Source organism: Rutidosis leptorrhynchoides, chromosome 10, assembly GCF_046630445.1.
Source record: "Rutidosis leptorrhynchoides isolate AG116_Rl617_1_P2 chromosome 10, CSIRO_AGI_Rlap_v1, whole genome shotgun sequence".
Lineage (NCBI taxonomy): Eukaryota > Viridiplantae > Streptophyta > Magnoliopsida > Asterales > Asteraceae > Rutidosis > Rutidosis leptorrhynchoides.
This window is the reverse complement of record NC_092342.1, coordinates 46,337,575-46,359,010: the sequence shown is the minus strand read 5'-3', so window position 1 is coordinate 46,359,010 and position 21,436 is coordinate 46,337,575. Positions and strand designations below refer to the sequence as shown.

The 21,436-nt window shown below is 33.6% G+C and overlaps 2 protein-coding genes and 1 non-coding gene across 3 annotated transcripts; 1 reads left to right on the top strand and 2 right to left on the bottom strand.

The window, feature by feature from the left end:
- Nucleotides 1-1,794: 1,794 nt before the first annotated feature.
- Nucleotides 1,795-19,750, bottom strand: LOC139870242 (uncharacterized). Its single transcript, XM_071858075.1, has 3 exons — nt 19,617-19,750; nt 1,862-2,517; nt 1,795-1,820 (listed from the first exon to the last, which is right to left on the bottom strand). Exons 1-3 carry the CDS (start codon nt 19,748-19,750, stop codon nt 1,795-1,797), a joined length of 816 nt encoding a protein of 271 aa, XP_071714176.1.
- On the top strand, nt 15,232-15,338 carry LOC139873731 (small nucleolar RNA R71). The gene has a single exon (XR_011767456.1). It is a non-coding gene; the product is annotated as a small nucleolar RNA R71 (small nucleolar RNA).
- On the bottom strand, nt 19,751-20,301 carry LOC139870241 (uncharacterized). Its single transcript, XM_071858074.1, has 2 exons — nt 20,117-20,301; nt 19,751-20,033 (listed from the first exon to the last, which is right to left on the bottom strand). Exons 1-2 carry the CDS (start codon nt 20,299-20,301, stop codon nt 19,751-19,753), a joined length of 468 nt encoding a protein of 155 aa, XP_071714175.1.
- Between the last annotated feature and the right edge of the window lie 1,135 nt (nt 20,302-21,436).

Below are 21,436 nucleotides of genomic sequence, written 5' to 3'. Positions count from 1 at the left end.
ACACAAAAACATAAACCTATATACATGCCAACAAACATCCGTACATAAACATAGCTACAAACCTACAAGATAAACCAAACCTACATACATACACCAATAAAACAAACAAAAACAAGCATACATACATAACCGAAACAAACATATATACCTACAAAAACAATCTAACATACATGCATAGGCAAGACATACATACGTAGACATAAAAGCCTACACTACCAAACCTATATACATACATCCATAAATACGTACATACCACGCATACATACATACAAACAAACCTACATACAAACGCCAAATACCAAACCTACTCATCAACTAGTAATAGTAATAGTAATAATAAACCTACATAATAATAATAATAATAATAATAATAATAATAATAATAATAATAATAATAGTAAGTAATAGTTAATAGTTTTATAATTAATAATACAAATAATATTAATAATTAATAATAATAATAATAATAATAATAATAATAATAATAATAATAATAATAATAGTAATTATAATAAAAATAATAATAATAATAATAGTAATAAAAAATAATAATCCTAATAAAACTACAAAATAATAATAATAATAATAATAATAATAATAAATAATAGAAAGTAACCCTACTCGACTATTCAAATTCTAGCCCCCTACTCACCCCTATCAGAAGTCATGTCCTCAGTCAACGAAAGCTCCCTCATGTCGAGCCTTAGTCTATCCATCCACCTACGAGTAGGTCTACCCCTTCTCCTTACGCCATCGACTGTGAGTGCCTCTACTCTCCTAACCGGGGCAGTATGTGGTCGCCTCATCACATGCCCAAACCATCGAAGCCGTTCTTCTCTTAGCTTGTCGATGATGCTACTCACTCCAAGGTTTTCCCTAAACACACCATTTGGGATCATATCTAACATGGTTTTACCACACGTCTACCTAAGCATTCTCATTTCTGCCACTTCCATCCTTCTCTCTTGAGCCTTCGTCATAGGCCAACATTCTGCTCCGTACAACATGGCAGGTCTAATTGCCACCTTGAAGAATTTCCCTTTCAATTTGAGCGGTATCTTCTTGTCGCACAAGACCCCTTTCGCTGCTCTCCACTTCAACCAACCTACCTTAATACGATGAGTCACGTCTTCGTCTATCCTCCCCTATTTGTGGAGGATCGAACCTAGATATCTAAACGACTCGTGTGGATACAAGATCTGGTCTCCAATGCTGATATTCCCTCCAACATTTAGTTTATCCTCAGTCCTACTGAAATCGCACCTAAGATATTCCATCTTTTATCTACTGATCCGTAGCCCATTTTGTTCTACGGCCTCCCTCCATTGTTCAAGTCTTCTATTAAGCTCATCCTTTGATTTCGATACTAGCACGATATCATCGACAAAAATCAGACACCAAGGGATGTTCTCTTCTATTCCTCGAGACAGCTCGTCGAGGATCAAAGCAAAAAGAAAAGGACTAAGGGCTGATCCCTGGTGCAAGCCTACTTCTATCGGGAAATACTCTGTGTTTCCCACAGGCGTTCGAACACAGGACTTCGCCCCATTGTACATATCCATAATAGCTCTAATATATCTACTTGGGATATCCCTAACATTAAGGGTCTTCCAAATTAGCTTTCTCGGTACACTATCATAGGCCTTTTCTAAGTCTAAGAAGGCCATATCTAGACCCTTCTGTTTCTCCCTATACTTCTCCATCACGCTTCTTAAAATATGAATTGCCTCCATCGAAGAGCGCCCTGGCATGAATCCAAATTGGTTTTCTAAAACCGTAGTTACACGTCGAAGTCTAGTCTCGAACACTCTCTCCCAAAGCTTCATAGTATGACTAAGTAATTTTATGCCTCTATAATTACCGCAGATTTGGGCATCCCCTTTATTTTTGTAGATGGGGATAATCTCGCTGAGTCTCCATTCTGTAGGCATTTTGTAACATCTAAGCGTCTTATTGAGAAGACACATCAGCCACCTAACACCATCCTCGCCAAGGCACCGCCACGCCTTTATTGGAATCTGGTCTGGTCCTACAGCTTTGTTTCTACCCATCTTTCGTAATGCTGATCTTACTTCTTCCTGACTGATTCTTCTACAGAAATTATTGTTCTGGAATTGTCCTATTCCCAAGTCATGCGGGTCCTCTTGGCTCCCGGGTCCTTCACCCACGAAAAGAGATGAAAAATACCATTTCCATCTTTTCCTAATTTCTTCTTCCTTCACTATGGTTTGACCGGCTTCATCCTTGATAAACTTGATGTTATCTACATCCCTCCTCCTACGCTCCCTAGCTTTTGCAATCCTGAAAATATCATTTGCTCCTTCTTTAGAGTCTAGTTTCCTATACAAGTCTTCATACACTTTATCTTTTGCACGGGCAACAACCTTCTTAGCTTCTCTATTGGCTTCTTTATACATCTCTTCTGCCCTAGTTCTCTCATCACTTGTCCTATCCCAGCACGTAATGAGCTCTCTAAACCTCAGTTGCTTAAGCGCAACTTTGGTTTGAACCTCATCACTAATTGATGTTATGCGAGGTGTATATGAAATAGCTTATATTTTACTAGGAAATACTATTAAATACGATACAATTTTACACAAGATATTTATTTATTTAGAGAATGAATATACTTAAATCTTGCTACAACACTTATAGGCAGTGTACCTAATCGTACAATAGTGTAGTTTTTAGTAAGTCCGGTTCGTTCCACAGGAAATCTTTTAATCAAAGCTTAACGCTATATTAGTTTAATTTATAAAAATACAAATATATATATATATATATATATATATATATATATATATATATATATATATATATATATATATATAAGTAATATTATTATTATAAAGGGGGGTTTTTACCGTTTAATGACCGGTTTATCGATTTTAAAAACTTTAGTTGCAGTTAAAACAAATTGTAAAATATTAAATAAATAAAAGACTTAATTTAAAGCGTAAAGTAAATAATAATAATGAAATTGCGATAAATAAAAGTGCGATAAAATAAAATTGCGATAATTAAAAAGTACGATAATTAAAAGTGCAATTAAATACAATAACAATAAATAAAAGTGCGATAATTAGAAGTGCAATTAAATATAAAATAAAGGAAATTAAATATGAAATAAAAGAATTATGCTTATTTAAACTTCCGTAATCATGATGTTTGACGTGTTGATTTTAGTTTTATGTCCATGGGTTAATTGTCCTTTGTCCTGGATTATTTAATATGTCCGTCTGGTTTTTTTCCATAACAGTCTATCAGTCATAAATATAAAGTGCGAGTGTCCTCGTCAAATTATCCTTATACCCGAAGTTAAATATTCCAACTAATTGGGGACTTAAACTGTAACGAGATTTTAATACTTTGTTTAATAATTACACCAGGATGTCGACTGAGTGTAACCTAAGGTTTTAATACTTTGTTATCAATTATGCCAAGTGTCCTTGTACATAATTTCACCCTTGTTTTAATAAGTCCATAGACTATTAATCCATTCCCGTGTCCGGTTAAATGAACGATTATTCGTACATATAAATACCCCGCCCATCGTGTCCGATCGAGTGTATATGGTTATTTATAGGGACGTCCAATTGTAAATCTTTATATTAAAATTAACAAACTATCATTTAGTTAAACAAATATAAAGCCCATTAATAGCCCATAGTCTATTTTCCACAAGTGTCGTTCTTTTATCGAAACTCCAATTATGGTACAAAGCCCAATTACCCAATTTTTAGTAATTAGCCCAACATCATGATTACTTCGATTTAAATAAGCATAATAATAACTTAGCTACGAGACATTAAATTAAAAAGGTTGAACATAACTTACAATGATTAAAAATAGCGTAGCGTTACACGGACAGAATTTCGACTTACACCATTACAACATTCGCTAACATACCCTTATTATTAGAATTAAAATTAAAATTAAAATTAAAATTAAAATTAAAATATAAATAAATATTACGTATAGATATATTGAGATATAGAAAAAGATGATGAAAAATGATCAAACTGCGTTGCCTTTTATAGGGATTTGAGTCCAGGTAATCTCCGCGACTCACGCCCTTTTTGCTCTTCAAACTCCACGAGTCGCGGAGTTTGTTTTTACAGCTCACCCAGCTTTGGCTCTTTGTTTACCGACGGATTTTTATATTATATAATATATAAATAATTATAAGAATTATTTAAATATTATATTATATTTATGTGCATAGTTGACTTTTAATTTTTAGTCCATTGCGTCGAGCGTTGAGAGTTGACTCTGGTCCCGGTTCCGGATTTTCGAACGTCCTTGCGTACAATTTAATATCTTGTACTTTGCATTTTGAATCTTGTACTCATGTAATTTTGAGACGTTTCTTATCAATAATTGGAACATCTTTGATTGTATTTTGTACTTTTGAGCTTTTTGGTCGTTTGCGTCTTCAATTCGTCGAATCTGTCTTTTGTCTTCACCTTTTATTATTTAAACGAATATCACTTGTAAATAGGACAATTGCAACTAAAAGCTTGTCTTTCTTGAGGAATAATGCTATGAAATATATGTTTGTTTTTAGCATTATCAAATATTCCCACACTTGAGCGTTGCTTGTCCTCAAGCAATATAGTCTTGAAATACTAGAATCACTTCTTTATTCTTCACACTTTGTACATCAGTGATTTCTTTACGGCGGTATAAACAATGGTAGTAACGATGTGGTTTACAGTCCCACATGACTATAAAATTTAGATCCTTTAAGAAAATTGGATCTTTATGAAAACATTTGATCTTTTTGAAAAATTCAATCTAGCTTTTACCCTAGATAAGTTTTCCGGAATAACCCTTCACCGGTGTTTGCAAAATATTTTTGTGGGTTTGGTGGGTTTCAGATTTGTAAATTTTAGCTCAAAACTTGCGGTTTTGTGTCACCCACTTGCTAACCTTGAATTGGGAAAGCAACACGTCCAGTATACTTATTTCGAATATTACCTTTCGGTAAACTACCGTCCGGTTGTAAAGGAAAGCGTTGAACAAGCAACTGTTAAGGCAATGTCCCCTGACATGCTTTTAATTATGGTCTATAACGTGTCGGACGCAATTACTATCCTTGGTAGGAGCAATAGTAAAGCTCACCCTTATGATTTTTCGGTCTGGCACAAGGTCCTGTCTTTGACCATATTATACAACCACCGTTCTTACGGTTGACACCCGATTTGGTTCAGGTGACCTAATGAATTTCAGGTGAATTCCTAGGATTTTACGTTCAATGGTAATGAACGCATTTAAAATGGGTTTTTAGAAAACAAATCGGTTTGTAATTTTGATCAAAATATTTTCTCGTTCAAGCTCGAGTTTAGATATCATTGAATTCCATGAGTTTGAATTCTCAATCTTTAAGGTCAATCTCAAGGATTGAGTAATATCAGTCTTAAAAGCTGATTTTTAATCTTTAAGGAGATTATCCTTTCTAGGGATCTGATTCATTAGTCTTATCAAGCTAATTTGCACGGTGTCCCCCCATTGTACGAGATAAATCCTTCTCATGGTTAGGATAAATCTGACCACTTGGCGACCCTGTTTTATGCTGAGGTCCGTGGATTTCCTGCTGATTTTAGAGATGACTTTTCTAGATTTTTCATCAACCTATAGCTGGTCTGGACGACAACTTCATGACCTAAATCAAGAAGCACGTGTCTTTTTCGGAAGACTTTACTTCCTTTTAATGATGGAATTGATTCATCGTGTAGATCCATCTTTTCTTTACAGTAAATCGGGTAAAACAGTTAATTTAGTCCAAAACAAAAGTATCTTCAATTATTTGTACAAAAATATGTGATATATATTTTGAATAACTTGGTGAAAATTTCTCACACTTGGCTTTTATTTTTTTCTTTTTGTTCTCCTCTATTCCATTCTTAAATGAATTCTAACATTTTGATTTGTTTCTCAATTTATGTCCTTTCCAAGATAACAATAATTTCGGTGTTAACACCTAGTTTTATCGTTCATAAATATGTATAAACATGATTTTGAGTTCATTCAATTGGAAATTTTGAAAATTTTACTAGAATTGGGTAGTCAGTATATAAGACTAGGGCTGTTTTTTATTATCAGAGAGCACTAGATTCTAATACAACTACTGCTTTACTAGTATTTTTAATGGTAACCAAGTGTTTAAGATAAAAATTTTAAAAATCCGAAAGAATTTAACCCCTTCCCACACTTAAGATCTTGCAATGCCCTCATTTGCAAGAAATCAGTAACAATTTAAATTATTGAGGGTGATTGGCGTAGAAATGATTAAATTTTACCAAAGTTTCCAGACATATTGGCGTTTGTTTGCTGAATGATAAATGGTACATATCATTTGTTCATTCCGTCTGTTGTTATATCACATTTTTTGTCATCTTGTCGTCAAAATTAGTAGCTTTTGCTGAACTTAATGCCAGGCTTTGAAAATGCGTTGTTTTACCCTGTTGTGTACATAAGATAATCTGCAAACATATATACATATTTTTGAAGTTTGGTATATTACCCCACATTCAAAAATTTTTAAAATCTAAAAATAAAAGTTAAAAAATTATAAAAACTAATACAATTCCAACATAAGTATTAAATGTATCAACATTACAAATAATAAAATAAATAAAACTAAGTAGACTAGGGATGATACTGATACCAGAAGGGGTTCCAAGCATAACCGTATGTGTTAAAAAATGCTTCTACTGGGTTATAAGTAGGATACGGTGGTTGAATCTCTATAGACCATGGAGGAAATACGGGCTTTGCAGTAGGAATATAGTTTCTATCTACGAGTTGGCAATGAGCTATGATATGGTTTTGATGAACTTGCCAATCTTCAAATGCTCATTGTCTAGCAATTTCATATTCTTGTAAAGCTATAAACCTTTGCATTTATGTCATTTCATTTCCCCCTCCCACATTACATGGCTGTTAGTTTCTCTCAACCTGTGGATGTCTACCATTATATCGTACTGCGGTGTTATTTTGCCTTTTCAAAACTTTAGCACCATGGTATACATTTAAACCAATTGTATCGTGGGGTTCTGGTTCTTCGATTAATAATCCCCCCGACTTATATCCACACCGAGATACTCAGCAATTAATGTAATAAATATACCACCTCCTATTATACTGTGTGGTCTCATCCCCCTAACCATAGCTGATAAATAATAACCCACACAATACGGTATACTTACAGTGCTTTGTGGGTCTCGAATACACATATGGTAAAACAAATCCTGTTCATTTACCTTTTCCTTATTCTTACCTCTTTGTGTAATCGAATTGGCTAAAAACCTATGAATTACTCTTAACTCTGCTCTATCTATATCCAAATAAGAGTAATTTCCTCCTTTAAATCGGTGATGGCTAGTCATTTGACTCCATACACCATGCGTATCAAAATTTTCATCAATTTTCCTACCGTTCAATATCAACCCTCTACAATCGGCAGATGCTAACTCCTCAGGTGTATATATACGTAAGGCCTGAGCCATGTCTAGTAGAGACATGTGGCGCATTGAACCTCCTAACAAAAATCTAATAAAAGATCGATCGGTTAAACTAGCTACCCAATCATTTATTTCTATACTACACAATAATTCTTCACACCATACTTTATATACAGGTCTACGCATGCTGAATAATCGTACCCAATCGTTAAAAGTAGAATTACCATACCTCTGCGTAAGTAATTCCCTAATTGGCCCGGCCAATTCTACAGCTTCTAATGGTCCCCATTCTATTACCCTAGGTACTTCAACAACTTTAGAATAAAGAGTATGCAAGCCCCTTTGGTATTTTGGATAATCTATCCAACGTCTGTCAAATCTCAAGTTCGGGTGCAAATCTTCCAAGTGCATATCTGAAAATGTCATAACTGGATGAGGTATATCTTGTTTGTAGTAGTTATCCACCTCTTATTGTTCCGCATTCTCAGCAGGAGCATTGCGAGCTTGGGATGAAGATTCACCCCTTTCAGTCTGCAAAACACATCAAACACAATTTTTGTGCATCCAAATATGCATTAGTGTCAGCAAAATCATCAATCAAAATAATTACAATGACATGTTCAATTTATATCAAACTTAAGCTCATTTTCATATTTTTATCAAATCTACACTTTTTCAAATAAGCATATACGAAAATGTACGCCAAGTTCATAAGCATTCAACTCAAATAACATGTCAAAATAATCATTACTAACAATTAAACAAGTCTCAATTGGCAAATATATCAAATAAATCAAGTTCATGAATTTTAGACTTGAAAAAGTCCACTTTAATTCTTAAAAATCATGTTTAGGCTCAAAGTTTGGATCATTTAACTACCTAAACATGTTACACTACTTAATTTAGTAATAATTCATGACAAAAATCGGCCATAACCTGTTTATATCAAAAAGCCTCAAATTTGCTCAAGAACACAAACCCTAGATTACTCAAAATTTGAAGTTTAAGGCTTCTAATCATGTTAAATAGCATCAATCTAGGTTATACAAGCACAATACATAAGCAATTTAAGCATAATTACACTAAAAATAATCAAATTCGAATTGGATAAACAATTGCTCAAGAACACTAATTTTCGGATTAAATGGTGTTTAGGTGTAGAAATTTACCGTTTTTCTTGAGTAATTCCTTGATAACATCCTTCTCAACATGATTTTAGTAAAAGATTTGATGATAAACGGTCAAAAATTGCGAATTTGGTGTTTGTTTTTCGGTATTTTCGGGTGTATTTTCGCAGTAAAATGGGGTGTGGTGTGGGTGCAACTGATCTGTTCGGCCTTTTATTTTTTTTCCTGTATTTTCGGTCCTCCGCGAGTCGCGGCGTTTGGCTCTTTCAAATACCGCGATTCGCGGTGTTTGTTTGTTTTTTTTTTGTTTTTTTTAAATAAACCTTAACTTATAAAACAAATATAAAATAAATTTAAAATTTTGTTTTGCTTTATTTTAGGACGAGGTGGTTTCGGATCGATGTCCTAGTCCGTCCTTCGACAAAAGTTTAAAATTTGTCTCTTTGTAGCGATTGTTTTAAAAGCTAAGATTTTTGGGTTTTTTTAATGTTTTTGGCATACTTTAATTCAATAAGATTAAAAATAATGATAATAAAAGTTCTCGTCCCTCCCTCGGGTAAAGCAATTTCGGTTCAAAGACATAGTCTTCAACTTACGACGAATTTTACAAATCATATTTTTAACTTAGCGAAATAAAGTAATTTTTTTTTGTTTTTAAATTCACACCACTTAAATTTAAAATGCATAAAATTAAAAATTCATATTTTAAAAATTAAAAATTCACACCAAACTTAAATTAAAAATTCATATTATAAATTCACACCAAACTTATATTATATTTTTGTTGTTATACATACAAACTTAAAAATATTAATTTTTCAAATATTGACAAACTTAAATATATTGATTTTACAAAGTTTACAATATTAATTTAAGATTTATATATTAATTTTAAAAACATGGTAAAAATAAAATTAAAAATCTTTTTGGCTTTTTATCCCACTTTAATCAATCAAATATTATCAAAAATATACGCCCCTCTTTTCGGTAAAGTAATTTCGGTTCCATGACCTAATTTAACTCATGACGAATTTTTGAAATATTTTGGTTTGATTGATTAAAGATATTTATACCTTAAGAATAAACGTTAAATTTCGCAGTGATGTAATAAATTTTTGAATGATATCAATAATTTCGGTCGCCAAACCTAATTTCATCGAATACCAATTTAATACTTTATAGCGAACAAATTAGCGTTTATTATCAAAAGGTTAAAAATGAAAATAAAAAATAAAAACTGTACAGACTTACCTGTGAGATAGTATTCTTAGTGATATGATCTATCCCATTCATAAGATAGTCGGTTTAATTGATTTTCCATGGCTACATAGGCGTAACCTCGAGCATTCAGTGTTTTTTCTTCTAAACATATGAACGGTCCGTCTCTGCATAAAGTAACACATTCGGTGTTTGAATAGGTTTGATTATTTGAACATTTACCTCCATGTGACCATTTTCCGCATTTGTGACATCTTTCAAGGTGTCGTGCTCTTCTTTTCGCTGCGGATTTTGATTTTCCTTTACCAAATTGTAACTTATTATCTTCGCATCTGGATTCTTTTCTTACGCCGTCCAATCTTTCTCTGATTAATGATACTAGATCACTCGGAAGTGTGTCATTATTACGTTTAGTGATCAAAGCGTGTAGCATTAGACCATGGTTTAGTTCAAAGGAAGTCTTCATTTCCTAAAAAAATAAAAATTCAGAATGGGGGGAGAAGACTAGTTCTTTAGGGTCTGCTAGGGAAAGACCATTCGGGTTCCATTTTCGAGAACTACACGAAAACAGACAATCTAACTCTAACAGAAATACATATTATCCTTTAAAGACTTGATTCTCCCCACACTTAGTTAGCTGTGGTATCGAAATTGTGATTAACTTCGTTGTCGACTTCCATTGGACTATCTATGTAATGTTTAACTCTGTGACCATTAACTTTAAATTCAATCCCATTTGAATTTATTAACTCTACTGTTCCGTATGGGAAAACTCTTTTGACTATGAATGGTCCAGACCATCTCGATTTCAATTTTCCAGGAAATAGCTTGAATCGTGAATTGAAAAGAAGAACTCTGTCTCCTTCTTTAAATTCTTTTGAACTTCTGATTCTTTTATCATGCCATTTCTTCGTTCTTTCCTTATAGATTAACGAATTTGCGTATGCTTCTTGTGTTAATTCTTCTAATTTTTTTAATTGAATTAATCGTAGACGTCCGGCTTCATGTAAATCAAGATTACATGTCTTCAAAGCCCAAAATGCTTTGTGTTCAATTTCTACTGGAAGATGACATGATTTTCCATAAACAAGTCTAAAAGGTGTGGTTCCAATTGGAGTTTTGTAGGCTGTTCTAAAAGTCCAGAGTGCATCCTCCAATTTAATGGACCATTCCTTCGGATTTGATCCTACGGTTTTCTCTAGAATACGTTTTAAAGCTCGGTTGGTATTTTCAACTTGTCCACTTGTTTGTGGATGATATGCGGTGGAGATTTTATGAGTTACTCCATATCTTTTGAGAACTTTCTCAAGTTGATTATTACAGAAATGAGTACCCCGATCACTTATTAAAGCTTTCGGTGTTCCAAACCTTGCAAAAAGACGTTTTAAAAAGTTGACTACAACTCGTGCATCGTTAGTTGGGAGAGCTTGTGCTTCCGCCCATTTAGATATATAATCAATGGCTACGAGAATATAGAGATTATTATGAGATTTTGGAAATGGACCCATAAAGTCAATACCCCAAATGTCAAATACTTCACATACTTGAATGACATTTTGTGGCATTTCATCACGTTGACTTATTTTTCCGGCCTTTTGACAAGCATCACAGGATTTGCAAAGAAAGTGTGCGTCTTTGTAAATTGTAGGCCAATAGAATCCAGCATCATAAATTTTTCTTGCTGTTAGTTGAGGCCCATAATTCCCTCCTGTTGGTCCTGTGTGACAATGGTTTAAAATTTTACTAGCTTCATCTCCGAATACACATCGGCGTATTATTCTATCGGGACAACTTTTAAACAAATGTGGATCTTCCCAGAAATAGTGTTTTATATCACTGAAAAATTTCTTTCGTTTTTGGTACGATAATCCTTTTTCAAGGAATCCACATACTAAGTAGTTTGCATAGTCTACAAACCATGGAATTTCATTATAATCTATCTTCAATAGATATTCATCAGGAAAGTTGTCTTGTATGGCCGATTCATTTAGAACTTCTAATTCAGGATTTTCAAGACGAGAAAGATTATCAGCGGGGAGATTTTCTGCTCCTCTTTTATCTCGGATTTCAATATCAAACTCTTGTAAGAGTAAGATCCAACGAATTAATCGTGGTTTAGCATCTTGTTTCGAAAATAGGTATTTAAGAGCAGAATGGTCGGTATAGACCACCGTTTTTGCTAGAACGAGATATGAACGAAATTTGTCAAAAGCAAAGACAATAGCAAGGAGTTCTTTTTCAGTAGTTGTGTAATTCGTTTGTGCTCCTTGTAAAGTCTTACTAGCATAATATATAGGTTGAAATCGTTTTTCAATCCTTTGTCCTAAGACGGCTCCCATTGCAAAATCACTTGCATCGCACATTAGTTCAAACGGTAGATTCCAATTTGGTGTTATCATGATCGGCGCATTAGTGAGTTTCTCTTTAAGAATATTAAAAGATGTGATGCATTCATCTGAAAAGATGAATGGAGCATCCTTTTCTAGGAGTTTATTCATAGGAGTGGCAATTTTAGAAAAATCTTTTATGAAACGTCGGTAAAAACCGGCATGCCCTAGAAAACTCCTAACTCCTCTAACATTGGTGGGATGTGGAAGTTTAGCAATTACATCTACTTTAGCTCTATCCACTCCAATTCCTTCCTTTGAGATTTTATGTCCAAGAACAATGCCTTCTTTAACCATGAAATGGCATTTCTCCCAATTAAGTACTAGATTTGATTGTTCGCATCTAATAAGCATTCGTTCCAGATTAACTAGACATGATTCAAAAGTATCACCGAAGACTGAAAAGTCATCCATGAAAACTTCCATGCATTCTTCTATCATGTCGTGAAAAATCGCCATCATGCACCTTTGGAAGGTTGCAGGGGCGTTGCAAAGTCCAAATGGCATGCGTTTGTAAGCAAAAGTACCATAAGGACACGTGAACGTGGTTTTCTCTTGATCTTCGGGTGCTATTGAAATTTGAAAATATCCGAAAAAACCATCAAGAAAATAATAGTAACTATTTTCGGCTAATCTTTCCAACATTTGATCAATAAAAGGTAAGGGAAAGTGATCTTTTTTGGTGGCATCATTTAATTTTCTATAATCAATACATACACGCCATTCTGTTACAGTCCTAGTAGGAATAAGCTCATTTTTCTCATTTGTAATGACAGTCATACCACCCTTCTTAGGCACGCATTGAACTGGGCTTACCCATGGACTATCAGAGATCGGATAAATTAAACCTGCATCTAGCAGTTTAATTATTTCTTTTTTAACAACATCTTGCATATTAGGATTTAGTCTTCGTTGGCGTTGCACATACGTTTTATGACCTTCTTCCATAAGGATTTTATGTGTGCAATACGAAGGACTTATTCCTTTAATATCATGAATCTTCCATGCAATGGCTGGTTTATGAGCTTTCAACACAGAAATGAGTTGTGATTTCTCATTTTCAGTAAGAGAAGACGATATTATTACAGGTAATTCAGATTCACCATGTAAATAAGCGTATTCCAAATGGTTTGGAAATGGCTTTAACTCTAATTTCGGAGGTTCTTCTATCGATGATTTATATCGATATCTGTCTTCTTCTTTTAGCATTTGAATTTCTTCTATTGTTGGTTCATATCCATTAGCCATTAGTGTAGCTAACATTTCAGTTTCATCAATTGGTTCAGTTCCTTCTCCTAAAGAACATTCTCCTGTTCCTTGTAATTCTGGAAATTCTTCTAACAATTCTGCATGTGAATCTATAGTTTGAATATAATAACATGTATCATCTGCAGATTGCGGTTGTTGCATTGCTCTATCAACTGAAAAGGTAACACTCTCGTCCTCTATACTTAGGGTCAGTTTCTTACCAAACACGTCTATCATTGCTTTAGCCGTGTTTAAGAATGGTCTTCCTAATATGAGAGGAACTTGAGAATCTTCTTCCATGTCCAGAACAACAAAATCTACTGGAAATACTAAAGTACCAACTTTAACTAGCATGTTCTCCATTATCCCTCTAGGATATTTTATTGATCTATCGGCTAGTTGTATACTTATTCTTGTTGGTTTCAATTCTCCAAGGTCTAGTTTAGCGTATAATGAATACGGCATTAAATTTATACTAGCACCTAAGTCTGCTAATGCTTCTATTGAACTAAGACTACCCAGAAAACATGGAATTGTGAAACTTCCTGGATAAGATAATTTTTCTGGTATCTTATTCAACAGTACTGCAGAACAATTAGCATTCATAGTAACAGCCGAGAGTTCTTCCATTTTCTTTCTATTTGTGATTAGATCTTTCAAGAATTTAGCATATCTAGGCATTCCCGAAATCACATCAATGAAAGGAAGATTTACATTTATTTGTTTAAACATATCCAAGAATTTGGATTGCTCGGCTTCAAGTTTCTCCTTTTTCATTTTACTCGGGTAAGGAAGTGGTGGTTGGTATGGTTTAACATAAGGTTTAGCCTTAACTGTGTTATCTTCATTAACCTTTTCAACTACCGGTTATTTTTCCTTATCTTGTTCAGGTTGTGGTTCTTGTAGAGTAGGAATAGCTTCATCAGAATTTTCAGGTATTTCAGGTGGTTTAAGTGTTGTACCACTTCTTGTGGTAATAGCTTTAGCTGTTTCATTCCGGGGGTTAGCATTTGTATCACAAGGTAAACTTCCCGATTTTCTTTCACCTATTAACCTTGCTAGGTTACTTACTTCTTGTTCTAAGTTTTGAATAGAAGCTTGTTGATTTCTAAATGCTTGAGCATTTTGTTCATTGGTTTGTTTTTGAGATGTGAAAAACTGCGTTTGAGTTTCAACTAGCTTCGTCATCATATCTTCTAAATTCGGCTTTTTATCATCGGTTTGTGGTGGTTTGTTTTGAAAATTAGGTCTTTGCTGGTTGTAAGTATTGTTGGATACTTGTTGATTACTAGGACCTTGTTGGTTGTTGTATGAATATTTCGGTTATAATTCTGATTTTGATTGTAAATCGGTCTTGGCGGTTGATAATTATTCTGATAATTATTTCCAGGCCTTTGGTTTAGATATGAAACATTCTCTCTTTGTTCCATTGTTAATTCAATACTGAGACAATCTTTTGTCAAATGTGGTCCTCCACACTGCACACAACTAATTCGTATTGAGTGTATATCTTTAGTCATCTTTTCCATTCGTCTCTCGACAGCATCTATCTTTGCTGAAATGGAATCTAAGTCATGGCTAGAATCGGCTCTAGCTGCTTTAGATGATCTAACGATATCTTTTTCTTGGTGCCACTCATGTGAGTGGGAAGCAGTGTTATCAATAATTTTGTAAGCATCAGTTTCGGTTTTCTTCATAATAGAACCACCAGCTGCTATATCTATGTCTTTTCTTGTAGTGATGTCGCATCCTTGGTAGAATATTTGTACTATTTGACAAGTGTCTAAACCATGTTGCGGACATCCTCTCAATAACTTTCCAAATCTTGTCCATGCCTCATATAGAGTTTCATTTGGTTTCTGTGTGAATGTAACAATTTCTCCTTGAAGTCTTACGGCTTTAGATGCCGGAAAGAATTGTCTAAGAAATTTTTCAACTAAAACATCTCATGTATCAATCGCCCCTTCAGGTAATGATTCCAACCAATCTTTGGCTTCTCCCTTTAAAGTCCAGGGAAATAACATGAGATATATCTGTTCATCCTCAACTTCTCTTATTTTAAATAGTGTGCAGATCCTATTAAAGGTACGAAGATGTTCATTTAGATCTTCCTTCGGCGCACCACTAAATTGGCATTGATTAGTCACCATATGTAGAATTTGTCCTTTGATTTCATAATCTGGCGTATTAATGTCTGGATGAGTAATTGCATGACCTTGGCCAGTGCTTTTAGCTCTCATTCGGTCTTCCATACTTAAAGATTCCAGATTCTCCATAATTGAATTTGTTGAATCGGAATCACTAGAGGATTCTGATTTAATGGTTCGTTCCTCAACAATCTCTGTTTGAATGATTTGTGGTTCCGGAGGAAAGTTTAGTGGTTCAGGATCTATGAATCGTCCCTGAATATTTTCCGGATTCTCAATTGTGAGGTCGGGCTCAAAAAATGGATTATCGGAAATTTGAACTGGAGTACTTGGTCGACTGGATGATGATTCTAAAGAAAAATTAACGGCGGTAATATTTGCTAGATGTCTTGATCTAGTTACAGGTGGTGAACGTACAAAAGGTGGTGAACGTCTTGCTCGGTGCATTCACTGAATATCCTATTAGTTTTTAAAAGGAAAGAAAAATTATATAAGTTATCCAATTAATAGACTTTTCTGATTTTGCCCACGTTTCGAATAGCCAAAAGATGCAGCAGAGGGGCAGGATTCGTTTGGTCTCAATATAATTGAGTACTGTTTGGCTCCAATAAACCGGTCCACGTACAAATCCAACTATTACTACGAACCAGAAAATTTTGATGTCTATCAATTTAACCACTTAAAATAAATTTTCGTAATTTTAAGAATTTTAGATAAGAAGTAGAATAAAAATCTATGTCCTAAAAACTAGAATAGCGAGAAATAAGAAAGAAAAAGAGCGCGTCGAAAAAGGTCGAAAAAGAAATAGATTGAAAAAGGCATCGAAAAATAAGAAAGAAAAAGAAATGACTATAAAACTTAAAAACACTCGACTAACCCAACCTTATTACTATCACTAACTTAAAATTATAATCGCAAATTGAGATTACTAATTGGAATGATAATTGATACATAGGTAAAAGGCGTCGAAAAATATTAAAGCTTACAAGTAAAACTATATCCCAAATGACAATATCTTAAAAAGGTATTAAAACTTAAAAAGGCGTCGCAAAATTCTAAAGCACCTAAATTTTAGTCTAAAGAAAAAGTACTTAAGGGATTTTATGGCAAAGTCTAAAAATCTAGAAGTAAAAAAAAATTACTATGGCAAAAACTATATCTTAAAACTAAATATGAGCGAAAAACACAAAAATTACGCTAAAACAATTAAAAAGGGACAAAATATAAAAATATACTAAAAGTTGTAAAAATTACAATTTTTATAAAAATATTATTTTTATATTATTTAATTTATAAAACTATTAATTTTATATTTTAATTAAACTAATTTAACTAAATAATACAAATAATAAAATAACTATACTAATTAATATAATATAAATAACCTAATTAGGTTTAAAGTTAATAATAATAATAATTACCCCGTATTAATTGCGATTAGGGTTTCTGGTCACGTGTGTCAGGGCGGCTCCGCGAGTTGCGGTGCCCGAAGCTGGAAAACTCCGCGAGTCGCGGGGTTCGAAAATTCAGATTAGGTAGCTTCGTTTGACAGGTTTCGGTTTTTTTATTTATTTATATATATTTTTTTTATTTTTCAGTTTTTTATTTAATTAAAATATTTATATAATTTAAATAAAATTTATATTTTAAAAACTAGAATAGAAATAAAAATATGTTACAATTTTATAAATAAAAATCTTAAAACTAGATATTTATATAAATTTTTTTTTCAGTTTTTGATTTTATGTTTTAAATAAAAACACAATATTTAAATAAAACTTATATTTTTAGAAAATAAAAATAAAGAAACTTTATAAAACTTAAATATTTAACAAACTGTTAAAAATATTTATATTTTTGTTTTCTTTTTATATTTTCGAATATATTAAAACGTATTTTTACAAAAGCGTATTTTAATAAAAGTAAACTAAAAATAAAAATCTTTTTATTTTTTATATATATTAGCGTTGCGCTTCCGACTTTTAAGCTAGATGTTCCCCGGCAGCGGCGCCAAAAATACTTGATGTTATGCGAGGTGTATATGAAATAGCTTATATTTTACTAGGAAATACTATTAAATACGATACAATTTTACACAAGATATTTATTTATTTAGAGAATGGATAAACTTAAACCTTGCTACAACACTTATAGGCAGTGTACCTAATCGTACAGTAGTGTAGTTTTTAGTAAGTCCGGTTCGTTCCACAGGGAATCTTTTAATCAAAGCTTAACGCTATATTAGTTTAATTTATAAAAATACAAATATATATATAAGTAATATTATTATTATAAAGGGGGGTTTTTACCGTTTAATGACCGGTTTGTCGATTTTAAAAACTTTAGTTGCAGTTAAAACAAAATGTAAAATATTAAATAAATAAAAGACTTAATTTAAAGCGTAAAGTAAATAACAATAATGAAATTGCGATAAATAAAAGTGCGATAAAATAAAATTGCGATAATTAAAAAGTACGATAATTAAAAGTGCAATTAAATACAATAATAATAAATAAAAGTGTGATAATTAGAAGTGCAATTAAATATAAAATAAAGGAAATTAAATATGAAATAAAAGAATTATGCTTATTTAAACTTCCGTAATCATGATGTTTGACATGTTGATTTTAGTTTTATGCCCATGGGTTAATTGTCCTTTGTCCTGGATTATTTAATATGTCCGTCTAGTTTTTTTCCATAACAGTCCATCAGTCATAAATATAAAGTGCGAGTGTCCTCGTCAAATTATCCTTATACCCGAAGTTAAATATTCCAACTAATTGGGGACTTAAACTGTAACAAGATTTTAATACTTTGTTTAATAATTACACCAGGATGTCGACTGAGTGTAACCCAAGGTTTTAATACTTTGTTATCAATTACGCCAAGTGTCCTTGTACATAATTTCACCCTTGTTTTAATAAGTCCATAGACTATTAATCCATTCCCGTGTCCGGTTAAATGAACGATTATTCGTACATATAAATACCCCGCCCATCGTGTCCGATTGAGTGTATATGGTTATTTATAGGGACGTCCAATTGTAAATCTTTATATTAAAATTAACAAACTATCATTTAGTTAAACAAATATAAAGCCCATTAATAGCCCATAGTCTAATTTCCACAAGTGTCGTTCTTTTTGTCCAAACCTCAATTATGGTACAAAGCCCAATTACCCAATTTTAGTAATTAGCCCAACATCATGATTACTTCGAATTAAATAAGCATAATAATAACTTAGCTACGAGACATTAATGTAAAAAGGTTGAACATAACTTACAATGATTAAAAATAGCGTAGCGTTACACGGACAGAATTTCGACTTACACCATTACAACATTCGCTAACATACCCTTATTATTAGAATTAAAATTAAAATTAAAATTAAAATTAAAATATAAATAAATATTACGTATAGATATATTGAGAGATAGAAAAAGATGATGAAAAATGATCAAACTGCGTTGCCTTTTATAGGGATTTGAGTCCAGGTAATCTCCGCGACTCGCGCCCTTTTTGCTCTTCAAACTCCGCGAGTCGCGGAGTTTGTTTTTACAGCTCACCCAGCTTTGGCTCTTTGTTTACCGACGGATTTTTATATTATATAATATATAAATAATTATAAGAATTATTTAAATATTATATTATATTTATGTGCATAGTTGACTTGTAATTTTTAGTCTATTGCGTCGAGCGTTGAGAGTTGACTCTGGTCCCCGTTCCGGATTTTCGAACGTCCTTGCGTACAATTTAATATCTTGTACTTTGCGTTTTGAATCTTGTACTCTTGTAATTTTGAGACGTTTCTTATCAATAATTGGAACCTCTTTGATTGTATTTTGTACTTTTGAGCTTTTTGGTCATTTGCGTCTTCAATTCGTCGAATCTGTCTTTTGTCTTCACCTTTTATTATTTAAACGAATATCACTTGTAAATAGGACAATTGCAACTAAAAGCTTGTCTTTCTTGAGGAATAATGCTATAAAATATATGTTCGTTTTTAGCATTATCACTAATCCACCATGATTCTCTACCAGACGTGTGTCCTCTCGATGTCCCTACTGCCACCCCTAAGGTTTCCTTGGCAACATCTCTAATAGTTAATGCCATACTATTCCACATCTGGTCTGCGTCCACTTGAGTAACAGTATCCATTCATGCCCCTACTCTTTCCAAAAATGACGCTTTAAAAGTTTCGGCTTGCCCTTCATTCAGGTTCTTCCAAAGGATCCTAGGTTGGGCGGGTCTCACTCTCCTAGTAACCCGCCTTTGCAGAACCAAGTCCATGACCAATAATCTGTGCTGGGTGGAACAGGTCCAGGTAGTCAGGGCTCTACAGTCTTTGCAAGCCCTAAGGTCCCCTTTACGAAGCAGCAAATAGTCAATCTGGGTACTATGTCCCCCACTATGGAAAGTTGCTAGCTGTGCTTCCGTCTTCCTAAAAAAGAGTTTGCAACAACCAAATCGTGGGTAACCGCAAATTCGAGAATAGAGCGTCCTTCTTCATTTCGAACTCCGTACCCAAAGCCCCCATGAGCACCCGTATAACCGTCCGAAATCGTTCCTATATGTCCATTAAGGTCTCCCCCAATAAGCAAACTATGGTCAACGGGGCAACTCCTCACAATTTCATCTAACGATTCCCAAAAGCGACTTTTTTCTTCATCTCCTAAACCAGTATGAGGTGCGTAAGCGCAAATGACCATGTATGTCTCCTCCTAGATAACCACCCTAACCGACATAATTCTATCGCTACACCTATACACACCCACAATATTATTCTTATAAAGGGGTCCTATAAAAATCCCTACCCCGTTTCTAGCTGCTCTAGAACCTGAAAACCACAACCTGTAGTCGCCAATGTCAACCGCCTCTTCACCCCTCCATCTGGTCTCTTGAACACACAATATGTCCACTTTACTCTTAAGTAACGAGTCTACAAGTTCACGGGATTTGCTAGTCAAAGTTCCTACATTCCAACTACCTACTCTAATCCTAGCGCGAGTATCTCTACTCCCTCTAGACCTACCCGCCCCTAAGCTAATAGGACATGACCTCAAGTAACCATGCGTATGTGTCAAGTTAATCTTACCCTATAAACAACACACTAAAAGTAGAAAAGAGTTACAATTGCCGAAGTAAAAAGCAAGCAAAAACGAGTAAAAGGACGTTTCTATCCACAAGTAGCAGCACGTAATAGCAAGTAGTAAAAAGCAAGAGTAGCGTCAATCTTATTTTATAAGCTACACAAAAGAAAAGCAAGCACCAGAGGGACTAAAAAAAATAAATATATCTAAATATAGTATCTATCCAACACTAAACTATAATAGCCATCAAAACAAGAAGCTGTGATACTGCCAAAAAATAATAAAAAGATATGATAGTTGTAAAAATAAATAATAAATATTTATTAATACTATTAATGATAGATGGTAGGAATTTTTATTTATTAATACTAATAATGGAGTTAAAGGAAGATATTATGTAAACAAGCAAGATCACAAAAACAGTTAGCCAAAACAGAAGGAAAGAAGTAAGAGGTAACTAGCCGGAAATGTTAATTTCCGGTACTTCCATCGGCAGTTAGCGGAAAACGGCATTGTTGGTGAAGCCAAAAAGGTTGATTCCTGTGAGTAAGAACGTTCCTGAGCCCGATATGTAAGCGGTGATAACCCACTCGCTGGGGATTGGCCGAAAAAGCAGTTTATTTGCCGTGAGAAACCCACCTCCAACGGTAACTCCTGGTGGCGCGTCGGAGCTCCGACAACGGCAAAACCAGGCTTGTTTGGTTCGTGTGTTAATTTTAAGTTGAAAGGTAGTGGTGGTGACTTCTAATTTTCT

Excerpts from the sequence above, each read along its gene's own strand:
- LOC139870242 (XM_071858075.1), bottom strand. The coding sequence starts at position 19,750 with ATGGATACTGTTACTCAAGTGGACGCAGACCAGATGTGGAATAGTATG. Across the intron at positions 2,518-19,616 it reads ACGTCTGGTAGAGAATCATG|TGATGAGGTTCAAACCAAAG; the intron begins GTGGATTAGTGA and ends AACATCAATTAG. Across the intron at positions 1,821-1,861 it reads AGGGGATGCCCAAATCTGCG|CTTTGGGAGAGAGTGTTCGA; the intron begins GTAATTATAGAG and ends CATACTATGAAG.
- LOC139870241 (XM_071858074.1), bottom strand. The coding sequence starts at position 20,301 with ATGGTCATTTGCGCTTACGCACCTCATACTGGTTTAGGAGATGAAGAA. Across the intron at positions 20,034-20,116 it reads GGTGCTCATGGGGGCTTTGG|GAAGACGGAAGCACAGCTAG; the intron begins GTACGGAGTTCG and ends ACTCTTTTTTAG.